This window comes from Dendrobates tinctorius, unplaced genomic scaffold (genome assembly GCF_039654945.1).
Source record: "Dendrobates tinctorius isolate UK_male_01 unplaced genomic scaffold, ASM3965494v1 ptg000028l, whole genome shotgun sequence".
In the NCBI taxonomy this organism is placed as follows: Eukaryota; Metazoa; Chordata; class Amphibia; order Anura; family Dendrobatidae; genus Dendrobates; species Dendrobates tinctorius.
In genome coordinates, this window is record NW_027361696.1 from 71,629,715 (window position 1) to 71,644,236 (window position 14,522).

Here is a 14,522-nt window from a genome sequence, read left to right on the forward strand (position 1 = left end):
ACTGCAGAATGAGGCTCTGTATAGAGGGGCTGAAAGGATAAACTGCAGGATGGGGGGCTGTATACAGGGGCTAAGTAGTTGAGTTGTGTTTGTTGCCTGCTGCTTAGAACAAAGTGATGTGAAATTGCAAATGCTGCTCTGTTGATGTATATGACAGAGGAATATCTTCTGCCATATGCATCAAAAGAGCTGCATTTGAAGTTTCTAAACTGTTGTAGATGAGGAGTGCAGGAGAGTTGAGCTCTACTACAACCAGCTGGCAATGATGTAAAACCACATAAGCAGCTGTACTGGTATAGATGGCTGAAAATGAAATCAGTCAGGCAGGGTACTGTGCAGGAGCGGAGAGTGCACAGAAGCATAAGGTGAATTCTACGTTTAGATTAGCTTGATGATAACTTTGAGAGGTGGGGCAAATCAGTAACACACAGAGGATGCACACAGGGGTAGAAAGATATAGAAAAAAATAGAAAAATATTATGTTTGATTTAGTCTTCATAATAACAATAAGTATGCATTTACTGTGCTTTATGAAAAATAATGCTAATAGCTAGAGAAACCCCTATAAAATGTTTATCTTTATTGAGTAAATATTAAAATAATGCGGAGAAAAGACAAAACAGAGCAACACACATATAATGACTTCAAAATAGGTAGGTCCAAAGGAAAGGCAGGGGTAAGGATCTAGTGTCCCCTAGCTATAGCCTCAGGTAGCCCTTCCTGACCGCAAAGGTTGGCACCCTAAGTTTAGTGATATGGCGCCCTCACTCAATGTGGACTGACCCTAGTTATCCCTATAAGGTCCTATCAATAACTTAACGTCTTATCTGAGCATGCTCGGGTGCTATCCAAGTGTCTTCAGCATACTCATATATTATGTTAGAGTCCCCGCGGCTGCAAGATTTGTGGTTGTTAGACAGACGCAACACATGCAAGGATTGCCTGTTTGTTAGTGAATCCCCGCATGTGTTGAGCCACATGGACTCGAACATAATATGCGAGCACGCCCAAGATACTCGGATAACACCCAAGCATGATAAGTATTCCTGGATAAGAAAGCTGCAATTACGGAGGTGAGCAGAGGTGAGCAAAGAGACAGCAAGAGACAAGTGTATATGTGTCAAGAACTGTGATGCTGTAATTCAGTGAGTATCCATAAGACTGTGCAATTTGCAAGACAAAATCTACTACAGGTTCCTGCTGCCAAGAGAAGTGACGGCTGCATCCGGGATGAGACCGGATGTGATGCATCGTCGGAGGTGAATGTCATGACGCATGCGCCAATGTAATAAGCAGCTGGTGGGGATTACTATTTAAGGGTAGAAACAATGCATATCTGATCACAGCCCCCCGAGGAAGCCCATGCAAAACGCACGTTGGGACTGCGGACATGAAACCCGGCGTGAAGACTATGGATAAGACCCTATGTTAATGGCAGCAGCCGTGTACGTTTCCTATTATCACCCGTCTTTCCTAAGACTCTTAGCTTGAGCTTCTGAATTATTACCACTGAGAGGATTTATCTATTTGTGTAGTGAGGCTCTAAAATTTAAAAGGATACTATCATGCTACTGGAGTGCAGTATAGCGCAACCTCCACCAGGGGGTGCTGGTGAGGGAAGAGAGGTTGGACAAACAGCGTAGCAACACTGTGCAGCAGTACAAGCGCCACCAGGTGGCGAAAGAGTGGTCAGACGAGCCGAATCAGAAACAGTCAGGAGCAGAAGTACCAGAGGACACAGCAGTACACGTGGTCAGAAACAAGCCAGGGGATCAGCAACGGTCGGAAGCGGATAAGACAAAGACAAAAGACAGAAGCAGGTCCGAAAGCAAGCCAAGTCAAAACCAGGGAGTCAGCAAATTAACAGGAAAACACTGAGTCAGGACAAACAGAGGGAATAAAGAGACACAGGGCAAGTCAGGGATCACAGCAGGACAAATCAGGATATACCAGAGTCAGATACACACGCCGAAGGCAGAACTATAGCTGACACCACCTGCAGGATGCAGCGGAGCTAAATAACAAACCTGAAACCAAACTGAGGCTGAGAAAAGTTAACCCCTGAAATGATCAAACCAGAAACATGGAAAGCCGTTCTGGATCATGACAGATACATGGTGACAGTTCAGGATGAGTGGATATAAATTTTATGAAGCACAGGCACTTTATTGATAATGCTGTTATTTCCTTTTGGTCCCCCATCCACCTTATATTTTTTGGGTTTGTGTCATCTTTGCACCTTTGTTCCACACTGCGTATCTTGGTTTTTGCTAGGGTACTTGTATTTATATATTTTGCTGTAAATTATGTGTTCAATAAAATTGGTACTTTTTTATTCTTCACCTTGGATTTTCCCTCTCTTTGTTCTTTTCTGTGGTTTTTGGATATTGAAGATCGGTTGCTGGTTGGAGCTGAACACATGTTCCACGGTCATGTTATCTGTCATCTGGATTTCATGAACTATCCTAAAGACTGTTGCTGATGGCTGGAGCGAGATACATCTGCTACGGTCGTGGTATCAGTCGTCTGGAGGAACATGGACTATACTGGCGGGAGATTTGGTTGTGGTCCAACCAAAAGTTGGGAGACAGGGAGAATCGCCTGGAATTGTGGCAGTCAAACTACCAGTCCCGGGTTTGGTTCTTGGTGACTCAGGGCAATGTATTTTGCCCATCTACCTTGAGTTGGTGTAGCACCATGGATGTAAGGAATAAAAAATAGTTGCATTGTTAACCTGCCTAGGTGATTACTACAACCCACAACTCCAGATCGTCATAGTGCCATATCCACATCACAAATCTAATACCTTGGTGTAACTCAGAGGTATCAGTGGTCTCCAAGCTGGAGTAAAGCTATGACTCCTGGCTTTCCAGCTGTCGGGGCACACCGAGGGTTGTAGTTTCAGAATGGCTAGAGAGCTACAGTTGTAGTTCGATGATTTAGAGTTTAATTAATTGTAATCTTGAATACTCTAAATGAGGAACTATCACTTCATACATGTATATTAGTGCATGGAGATCAATCAGTGGTAGCAACAATGCCTGGAAATGCATTACTCAAAAGTTCAGAGAAAAAGAATTGTGTACTTACATCCAGACATTGATGTTTCTGAGAAATGACCAAACAGTAAAACCATGGAACCAAAACCTAGCAATATAGTCATGAGAGAACTAGGCAAAGTACAATAGCTTTATATAGATGATGAAACCACCCATGTGGACAAGACTCCTCTACATATGGACATCATAGAAGAGGGGGTCAAAGTGGCACCTCCATTGGGAGACTTTATGCAGTCATCCAATCCTGCAGCAAGCTCATCACATGTGTTATCAATGGATAAAGGGGAATAAGCCACTGACAGACTCCTTTGATATTGGCTATTCTCCAGTGGGGAAAAAAGGATAAGGCATATCGAAAATCCACATGCACAATCGTTTTTAACCAGACATCTGCTATTGAGATATAGTGAAAGGAAACTTCCATACATATTTTCCATAAAGATGCACAACGCTGGCTGGAACACTCGTTCAGCTGACAATTATTCCTATACTTGTGCACTACAGGGCCCTTTAATGTAGGCGGGTATCCAACCACCTCAAAAGGAAAATAAGAGTACTTCCAATTGTCTACTTGAATACATTAGTGATTGCAATGGTTCATGATTATCGGAGCACTGCAATTTGAGAGAAATGTACACATTGATAATAGACCCATAAGGGAGCTGTTATGTGACGTCATAGTTCCACTTCTGTCAATGTCTTGTGCTGGAGCACGATATCCATACTCAAAAAAGCATATACGGGCATCTACTCCACTTGTTAAGCTTGGACTGGCCCACAGGAGAGCAGGAGGATCCTCTGGTGGGCCGCCATGCAGGGATGGGCTCTCCACGCCACCTGAATGTATATGAGAAGAAGTTGGCACAATACAAGGGGATCAACTCAACATTTGTGGCGCCCCTGAGGGTTCAGTTGCCACAGAGGTACTGCATCTCCTCCTGAGGTGTGGTACCCCACCATCCAGGTAAGTTGGAGGCTCCTGACCACGCTCTAACACTTGCATCTCACACAACACAGTAGTTTAGCAAAGCCACATTGCGGCTCCCTGCTTGGAGTGTAGCAGAGCACCTTTGGTGGCTCCCTGCTTGGAACACGAAACGTGCTGGGAGGCAGGTGGAGTTAGAATACATAAAAGAGCGGGAAGGTTTAGGATTTTGGGAGAGTTCATACAGTCAGTCAGTGAGAGAGTCGGAGAGAGGATCCCTGGGAGAGGGATGGAGGAAGGAGGTGCTGCAGCAGCAGATCTCAGTGACCTGAGTCTGCTAGCACGGGAAAGGAAAGAAGGAGAAAGACATTGAACAGAAACCTGATCTTCTATAAGAAGGAAAGACTAGCACAGAACGTAGGAGTAAAAGGGAACAGAGGACATGGGTTAGGAGAGAACCCTGCCTAGAAGTTCTAAGCGCAAGGCCGGGGCCCGGTCCCCGAGGTTGTATGGACACTAATGGTCCTGCAGCAGACACCAGTGGAGTAGCAGGCTGTAAATGTGCTACTTCCATCTCAGACTTGGGGGCACAACAGCAACATTGATAGTGAGCCGGGACTCAGGAGTAAGGAGTCCCCGAAGCAGGCTACAGCTGTCTGCCGTACAAGGAAAGTTCATGGGAACATCTGTCAGGAGGAACTCCAGTGTAACTCAGTACTGGGAGTACTTCACACCGACGGCGCTATAAGAGGAGACGTTCAGAAAGGCACATGTTGGCGGAGTGTTGGAAAGGAGCATCCTATCTTGCCTGGAGGTTGATTGAGTCTCTGACCCGGAGGACACAGCACGGAGGCAGGCACCTGTGTGTATTACAGACTGTGAGTAAAGCTTTGGAAATACAAGCCCTGGTGTCCTCCATTTATTCCTGCGCCAACACACCCCGTACCGCTACATCTGGGTACCAGCTTCTACACCGCTTGTGCCTCTCCTCTACCCCAACATCTACACTGCCCTGGGACTACAGCTCCACCTGTGGGGAGCTTCGCCATCTTGGCTGCAACACACCACCAGTCCCAGAGGATCTGCATGCAGCGTCGGCTTAACATCTCACTTGCCGAGCACCACAGGTGGCGTCACGAACTATTCATTCCATTAACTACATTTCCACCATTTCAATCTCCCTTTTACTTGGGCGCCCAGGGCCACGGACCGGGTCACCGCTGCTGTGACATTCCCTTCTGAGAGACCGGCCCGGTACCGAGTACCCCACAGCCCTGGGAGGGCGACCCACATTCATTTAACAAACTACCCCGTTTACTATTACATAGAAATTTAGGCAAATTTGTCAGTGAGAGTAATGTGATATTTGCATTTGAAGGTGACCAGACTTAATGTTTCCAGTGTTCCATTGGCACTCCAGTCCGGCACTGCCAATTGTTGAGGTTTTTATACATAATGTTGGATATTTAAGGTACTAAAAATCTACAACCCCAGATGACACATTATAACTGTGCTATTCTGTAACTTTGTATGCTTCTTTAGACGTTTTATGCCTCACCAGCTGCTTGATCCACTGGCAACACTTCTTGCGGTTCTCTCAAGAACAGGGGGCATGTACTGCGAGCTTACCAGAAGTATGTTCTCCAACTTCCCTGCCCTTACTTCCTACATTGCACTGCTTGAATTTACACTGCTAGTGAGCTATAAGAAACATGGAGGCAAGCGGAATACACAAAGAGAGAAAAATAACTACTGCAAACAAGTCTGGGAGGAGATGAGGGGAGAATAGAAGAAGCAATAAAGTATTATAAGAAAGTTGAGGGCAAGTGGAATACAGAATACATATGGAAAGAAAGCTAGTTATTGCAAACAAGCCTGTGAGGGGATAAAGGGAGAACAGAACTGCTAATGTTCTAGAAGAAACAAGGAGGCAAATGGAATACATATGGGTTTTCTATTGTAAACAAGCCTTGGCGAAGATACGTGGAGAGTAGAAGTGCTAATGTGCTATAAGAAACAACAATGCAAGTGGAATAGAGACTACATATGAGGATAGAGTTAGGTATTGCAATCAAGGCTGAGGTGAGGAGAGAAAAGAAGAGCTAATGTGTTATAAGAAATAAGGAGACAAGTGCAATGCACACGGGGAGAGAGGTAGCTATTGCCAACAAGCCTGAGAGGAGTGAAGGGGAGATTAGAAGTACTAATGTGCTATAAGAAACAACAAGACAAGTGGAATGGAGACTACCTATTGCAAACAAGGCCGGGTGAGGAGAGAATAGAAGTGCAAATGTTCTGTAAGGCCTCTTTCACACTTCAGTTTTTTTGCATCAGTCAAAATCCGCCAAAAGGACGGATGCAGGATCCGTTTTAGAACTGATGACAACGGATGCCACCCATCCGTTTTTTTTTTGACGGATCCGCAAAATGAAGAAAGAGAGAGAGAGAGAGAGAGATTTTTTTTTTTGTCCGGCACCCAGAAAGAATTTCGGATTAAATGAGTGTGTGGAGGATCCGCCAGAGAAAAAAACGTTACAAGCTCCGTTTAGAAATCTTTGAGGATGGTGACGGACAGCAACTTTTGGCGGATCCTCAAAAAAAAAGGATGCAATCCGTCACAATCCGCCATTAATGCAAGTCAATGGGGGAAAAAAACGGATCCTCAAAAAAAAATTGAGGATCCGTTTTTTTCAAAACCTGGCGGATTGTGACTGATTGTAAAAAACTGAAGTGTGAAAGAGGCCTAAGAAACTAGGAGGCAAATGGAATACATATGGGGAAAGTGTTTTTTACTGTAAACAAGCCTGAGAGGAGAGAAGGGGAGAGTAGAAGTGCCAATGTGCTATTAGAAACAAGGAGGCAAGTGATACCTCATATTATTTAATGATCAAGTCTAAAAACATAAGTAAGGCAGATTCTAGCAAGACAAAAGACCAGCAGCCCACTACTGTGTGCTGCTCTAACCTCTATATAATAAGGAGGTAAGGTTGCACAGTCTATAGAGCTGACAGCGCAGGCTTGTAAGTTCCTGCTTGTCTGTAACTATAGACTGACTAGCTTGGCCCATGCGAAATTTCCGCACATTTGTCGTCGGGGGAGCAGGCAATTTCAGAAAAAGCATGCTGATCAAATGTAAATGTAATTCATAAGCTGAAGAACACAGACTGGTATTTATATATGTAGATTGGTAATACAATAAATTGGTTTGATAAGTAGAGGCGAAAAAATGTCTTCCGGTTGAGGTGCCACCTGCAGGTCAGTGTGTCTTTCTGCAGGTTTATGAAAATGAATGTTTAAACTGTATTTAGTGATAAAATCATGAATGTGTGGTTTGTTTGGCTCTTTTCTTGCTGAAGGGAGCAAGTTTACCTTTCAAATGGTGTATCATGTGTGTGGGGTGAAGTAATCACCTAAAAAGCAGTGCATGTATACAAATGTGTTTGCATATGTGACTCACCTGCAGTGAAGAGTGCAATCCTCCAATATGCCTGAAATAGGCTGGGCAAGCACTTGAGCAAGCTGGAAAGACCCCAAGGCAAATGTTTGGATTTGTTTGTGATTTCTGTAAGCAGCTTTGTGGTAGTGTGCTTTGGGTTAGTGTGCTGCCACCTGCAGGTAATTTGACCTTTCAAATGGTGTATCATTTGTTTGTGTGGGTGCAGTATGAACGGAGCAAGTGTGCAATTCAATAAGCAGTGCATATATACAAATGTGTTTGCATATGTGCCTCACCTGCAGTGAAGTGTGCAATCCTCCAATTTGGCTAACATAGGCTGGGCAAGCAGTTCTGCAAGCTGGAAAGCCCCCAAGGCAAATGTTTGGATTTGTTTGTGATGTCTGTTAGCAGCTTTGTGGTAGTGTGCTTTGGGGTACTGTGGTGCCACCTGCAGGTCATTTTTCCTTACTGCAGGTTTCTGAAAATTAATGTTTAAACTGTATTTTGTGATCAAATCGTGGATGTATGGTTTGTTTGGCGATTTTTTTGTTGCTGAAGGGGGCAAGTTTACCTTTCAAATGGTGTATCATTTGTGTCTGGGTGCAGTATGAACGGAGACACAAAGTAATCACCGAAATACAGTGTTTAGAAATAACAGAATAGATTAGCCTTCACAACAGACAGTGGACATAAATTTGCGTTGCAATGAAGTGAGACATTAGTGGCCATAACGTTTACAGTAATTTTTCAGGAAAAGAAAGGAGCGTATTTGGTAAAGAAAGAACATTACACTTTTGATACCATTACATTACACTTTTTACCATTGTAAATCTAATAGGTATACGTCTCTTTAAATGATAGTTGACCACCCATCGACACCCGCGACACCCATCGGACCAAAACTGGACCCGAACCGCCCCTGGGTGAGTATAATATACTGTAACTCGTTTTTCTTCTCATTCAGGTTACATTGCGGGGCTTATCTAAAGCATTACAGAAGATGATACTCGAAAAATGGGGTGACAGATTCCCTTTAAATGAATTTAAAGGGATTTTCCAAGATTGTTATATTTGCATTGACAGAAGTCGTCTCCATGATCAACTTAGAGCTGCTGGGAGCTATAATCCCAAACAAAGCCAAGACTAAATATGTAGCTCAGTACCTGGGTAAACATTGCAGGGATTTCTCCTCTGAAGGAGTGATAGAAGTTAGCCCAAACCGATCAGATATTACAGGTAGGTCATCAGCATTAGAGTACTGGGAACCACGCTAATACCAACAATTTTACGATATGTGAAATAGGAGAATATATTCAGCTGACAATAATAATGGATATTATTATTACTATTATTATTATTACTACTATTACTATAATTACTATTATTAATAGTAGTATTACTATTATTACTCTTACTACTATTATTACTACTATCACTAATATTATTACTACTATAATTACTAATACTACTGTAAGTAATATAATTACTATTATTATTATTACTACTACTATCACTAATATTATTATTACTAATATTATTACTACTAGTACTATTATTATTACTACTACTATTATTATTATTATTACTAATAATACTAATAATAATAATAAATAAGTAAAAAAGCAAGTGCATTAAATAATGAACATAGGGTATTTAGTAAACACTGTTTTTAGATCAAAAAAAGCATAAAGCTGTCCCACTGCGACAAGGTATACCCAATTGGGACGGTAACTACACTCTCTAATGTTAAAACCTACCTGGTGTGAACAGTGGCAGAGAGTCACCAGGTCCCAAAAGGACACCCAGCTTTGGAAGTACTGCAGCTCTGAGACCACTTTATAGGGTATATGCACACATCGTGTTTTTTTGGTTTTGCTTGCTTCTCTGGCCAATGTGAACATGCCTCTACATCATGCATGTTCTCAACTCATACCTCCGGCTCAGTTTTCTGTCTTCTGTTTTTTTAATAATAATAATAATAATAATAATAATAATAATAATAATAATAGTACGTCTATCCCTTTAGTTTAGGTTGTGGATCTTTTACTCTTACTACAATATATCTAGCAGAGGGTTAAGGGTTAAACCTGTGTTCTAAAGAAACCGTGCCCGGAGGCAGACATTTTGGAGTTGGGCCTAGACATACCTGACTTCACACCATAGACTCCAGTTCACTTCAGGTCGTATACAGATAACATGCGATACAGGGTAATGAACCTGTTTAGTTTATGGGAAAAAAGGCAATTGTAATCTGTTCTCCTCTCAGTCATTAATGGGGATTCTCTGAGGAGTGCAGTAAGAATCGGCTTGTCTTTCTAAGTACAGCGCCACCCTTGTCTGTAGGTGATGTCTGGTATTACAGCTCAGCCCATCCAACACAAGTATTACCATTTAACGCCACTTACCTCCTCTTTTTTGTACATCGGGCTGAGAAACTGATCATATCTCATCCTTAGATATTTCCCCAGCTCATACTGCTGTCTGATGCCCACCTGGAAGTGTGTCAGAATAGATTACTGGACCACAAGACCCGTACTAGATCCCAGCTGCAAAACACGAGCACTCAAGAGCCCCAATAATTTTACAATAGCCTAAAAATGACTCTCAAGCCAATGTAGTTATATGAAAACGTCAATGACCAGAATTATATATTAACACAAATTACAACAAAAAAATTGAGATTAGATATTTTTCTATTAATTTATTGCACTATACTGATTATGGTTGGTAAAACAGATAAGGATCATCCAGCCTGAACAGATGTGAAAACTAGGTGGGGTACCATTGGGGTCACTGCAACTGAACCCAACCCAGCAATTAGCAGGCTGATCATGTAATACATGGTCGTTCTGGCTCACTAAAGGGGGTGCAAACAGGGACCCCCTGTAGTTGTCCAAGTTTTGTAAAATGCTGGAAACAGCCAGTAGTAACACTAAAACAACCATACTGCCTATAAGAAATAGGCTAATGTTGGGGGAACCCACCAATACCGATGGGGTTGGCCGACTGTATAATATGTAGAGGACTCTGAACAATTCATTGTTGAGGGTGTATTGACCAGGCATGTCCAATTTCGGACTAACAATCCATTTGATCTAGGGGTAAGCCGGACTCAGCGGTCTTAAGCCATGTACTGCTGAGGCCAGTGATTGGCTGAAGACATCCCGTGGGGTATACGGACTGTGACGTCTGCAGCTAATCAGCACAGTATGTCAGGGGAACGGCAGGGATGTTACATTAGAACAGACGGTAAGTATTGCTTCATTGTTTTTTGTGTTACTGCTGCCTGTATTCAGCATTTTACACTCAGGATCTCGAACAGATGCTTTATTATTCTTCTTCTTCTTATTATTATTATTATTATATGAGCCCACCTGCAATTACAGAGTAGAAACGGGCAAATACATTTGTAGGACCCTGGTCCAGTAGCCAAGATCGCTTGATAGGAGCCCTGCGAACCTCCTACCTATTCTTTTGACCAGCTGGCATACCAAGATGTCGTGTATGCGTCATAATGATATTGCGCCAGACCGGCTAAACAAAAGAGCAGTCATTGATGCCGGCAGGCAGGAGTTGGTTCCCAGGACTTCCATTTAGCGGCCACAGAAGACTGACCTGGCCGCTGGACCAGGGTTCTGTGAGGATTCTGTCATTTCACTTACTGAGCAGTGTAGTTGTGAATCCAGCACTGGAGTTAGATAAGCACAAAGCAGTTGCAGCTCCTATTTCTCCCTTTGCTGGTTTTCTCACTGTGCTCCTCCACCCTCTTGACCTCCTCATAGACGTCAATAGGCCACTGTAATCTGATCCCTACACTAGCATGTACCTGTGTCAGTTGTTGCAGTCCATTATCCCAAACTGTATCTTTGTAAGGATCAGTTGGGTATGTATCAATTGGGGAACGATCTCCATGTCGATAAACCTACAAAGAAAAAAAATCTAATTATCAAGTTAACCATGAATCAAGAACATTAACTTATCCGATGCACTGTATGGTGGCATTATGTGGGCATTTACTGACAGTCAGTATTAATTATGCTGCTGTTTCGGTTTCCATCTTATTTTGCTATGGGACCCCGTGACCCCTCCTGACCTTGCTGTATATGTGTCCATGTTTATAAAAGGGTCAACGGTACCTGAGAGATGTATCTGGTGCTGGTGGAGGTTGTGCAGCATGCAGCGCTTTCCTTACCATTAAAAAATGAAAACTGAAACCTTAACAGAACTCTTACACACCCCTTTAAAGGTTTATTTTCATCTTTAGAAACGGGTATTATCCGATAGAGCTTGTAAATATAATTATGTTTTCAATTTACTGCTTATAAAAATGTTCAGCCGTTCTTGAGATTTTAAACATTTTACTTTTGTTTACAGCTCGTTGCCAAGGGGGCCGACCACCGCTGCTGTCTAACTTGTAAGGACTGCACTGAAGCTGGCCAAGAATAAGAGGTAGCTGGGCGCTCCAGCGATCGGGGATCGTTAAAAACAGTGCTTACAAGTTCAACAGAAGAGAGTTTGGAAGCACTGCACATGTTCTGCTGTCTAGCAGCGGTGGTCGGTCTCCAAGGCAACAAGATATAAACAAAAGGAAAATGTTAATATCTCAAGAACTGCTGAACATTTTAATAAGCAGTAAATTGTAAAATCACTTGTACTTACAAGCTCTATACAACTAAACACATTTATAAAAATGGGAATAACCCTTTAAAGACCCAGATTGATCATTATAAATGGAGCCCGGTGTGGATATATCTTTACAGATTTTCTTGTATTACAGGGCATGAACATTGCGGATAATTAGTTTTTATATGACCTTTAATCACCCCAGATGTTGACGTCATTAACAGAAAATTTTCCAGCTTAGAACAGAGGTTTATGTACAGTGGACTGCAGCTGTGTGTCCTCTCTAAATACACATAATTGAGAAATGCTCTTCATAAGATTGCAGGCTGATCACTATGTCGATAGAAGCGCTGACAGTGATAGTTTTTTTGTGGTAACCTATTCCATATCCTGTTTAAGTTGAACAGAGGACAAATATATCTTACCGTATTAGCCATCGGTTACGTTTTAGCAAATAAGTGTTAATTCTTGCATCATGTAAAGCCATACAACTTTCCAATATACTTTCTAGATTTCTGCCTGTTATTATTTAATAAAAACCTATAATTAAAAATAATTCTGTTAGAATCATGTGATGGTTACAATGGTGCTGGACTGGTTACATTCACATGTATATGTACCACAGGTGTGTCAGGTATTGAGCTGTGCACCTGTGAATCCAGCTCATGATCAGAAGACTTTGTTTTCCCCTGAGGGTAATAATTCTTCTTACTAAATAACAGCAAGAAGAAATTTCAAAATCTGGGAGGAATTAATACAGAAAGCATTCTGAATATTAAGAAACATTTCATATCAGGGCTGTATCATTTATCAAACTGTGCACCTGTGAATCCATCTCATGATCAGGACACATTGTTTTCACCAGAGGGTAACAGTTCCTATTGAATAACAACAAGGAGAGATTTCAAAATCTGGGAGGAATTAGTACAGAAAGCATTCTGAATATTAAGAAACATTTCATATCAGGGTTGGGTCATTTATCGAGCTGTGCACCTGTGAATCCATCTCATGATAGGACACATTGTTTTTCCCTGAGGGTAACAGTTCCTACTGCATAACAGCACGGAGAAATTTGGAAATCTGTGAGGAATTGATACAGAAAGCATTCTAAATATTTTGAAACTTCTAAGTTTCACTCTGCAAGATATTTAGCTGCTGAATCTGGGATTTTTTTAAAAAATTAGAGGCTGTTGTGTCTATTTGCCATGTACAGTGATTATGCCACTGATCAGTGGGGTTGTCAGGTGTCAAACTCCCTCCAATCTTATAGAATAAGTAATCTATAAAATATTCCCTGACAATTACTTTAATGGTCTGAGTATATATAGAATAAGTTCACACAATTGATAAACAGCTGCATTGTACCCAGAATATTCCTATGGATAAGTCTATATGTGCAAAGATTATTTACTGAGACAACATTCAAGTATATCTTAGGCTAAGTTCACACAAACGTATAAAAAAAGTCAGATTTTTGACCAGAAAAATGAATTTTCATCTGTAGTGTTCTGTTTTTTATACATCAGCAGCAAATAAAATGTACTGCACCAAAGAACAGTAATAAGCTACTGTATTCGCAAACATCGGATGCTACACAGTTGATCTGTATGGGATGAAACTCTTTTTGCGCACCCATAGACGGACGACAGATAACCGAAAAAGGAATAACAGAGACCGGTGGGGAACCAGGCAGTGTTAACAGATGAGCGGCAGACAATTAGTAATATTTTAACTGTTGTGGATGTAAATTTTTTACATTTTGGCAAAAATTTCTGCTTGATGTATTGATAAGTCATGCAGCAGGTGCAGGTGTAAAGGCTCAGGAGCTGAGCTCGCTCCATGCAGGGCAGGTGCCAGCTGTATCATACAGCCAGTACCTGCCTCTAACAGCAACGACTGGAGCTATCTCCGTTTTCTTCTGTTTAAACCTAAATGCCACTGTCGATCTCTCAGCGGACTTTAAGTGATGAGATTCTGCCCAGGCATCAGGTGAGGAACCCATCAAGGGTTGCCAATGGGTTCCCATAGCATCTTGGTGCTCCTGTGAAACCCATCCGGAGGCTGTGCTTTATGGCAGACTATGATTAGTAATATATTTTTCAAGAATTGCAGTATTTTAGTTCAAGCAAACAAAGTGCAGAATACTTACCTCCTGTACCACGCTGCTCCTCCGCTCTCAGCGGTGTGTCCCCCACTGATCTCCTGATATAAACAATGTCTTATTGGATGCAGACTACTGTCCAAGTGGAAGAACGGATGTTTTTTAAAGATTTTTTAGACTTATGAGGCCATTATCAAGAGGTTATCCGGTACTGGACAGCCCCTTTAAGGTCTTTACAACACTTTTCCTTCGCTATTGATTGTTGTAGTCAACCATCCAACCGGAAGCCCACTACACATATCGTCCCAGAGCAGAGAATGCAGAGAACCGAGTGCAGTTCAACCTTACGGACCAACACATGCAGAATTCGCTGATCCT

General features: G+C 42.0%; 1 protein-coding gene across 7 annotated transcripts in view; it reads right to left on the reverse strand.

Moving 5' to 3' along the window:
- The window catches only part of LOC141085536 (testicular acid phosphatase homolog), a 65,011-nt gene that overhangs the window by 24,148 nt on the left and 26,341 nt on the right, over window positions 1-14,522 (reverse strand). For 5 of the 7 annotated variants that reach the window (XM_073570971.1, XM_073570972.1, XM_073570970.1 and 2 more), the window contains exons 2-3: window positions 11,247-11,342; window positions 9,826-9,912 (exon numbers count right to left, since the gene is read on the reverse strand). In XM_073570971.1, coding sequence (XP_073427072.1) covers window positions 9,826-9,870 — 45 coding nt within the window. In that variant the 5' untranslated portion in view covers window positions 9,871-9,912; window positions 11,247-11,342. Of the gene's footprint in view, window positions 1-9,825; window positions 9,913-11,082; window positions 11,343-14,522 lie in introns of all 7 variants that reach the window. The other 2 variants (XM_073570973.1, XM_073570974.1) reach the window with 1 other exon arrangement.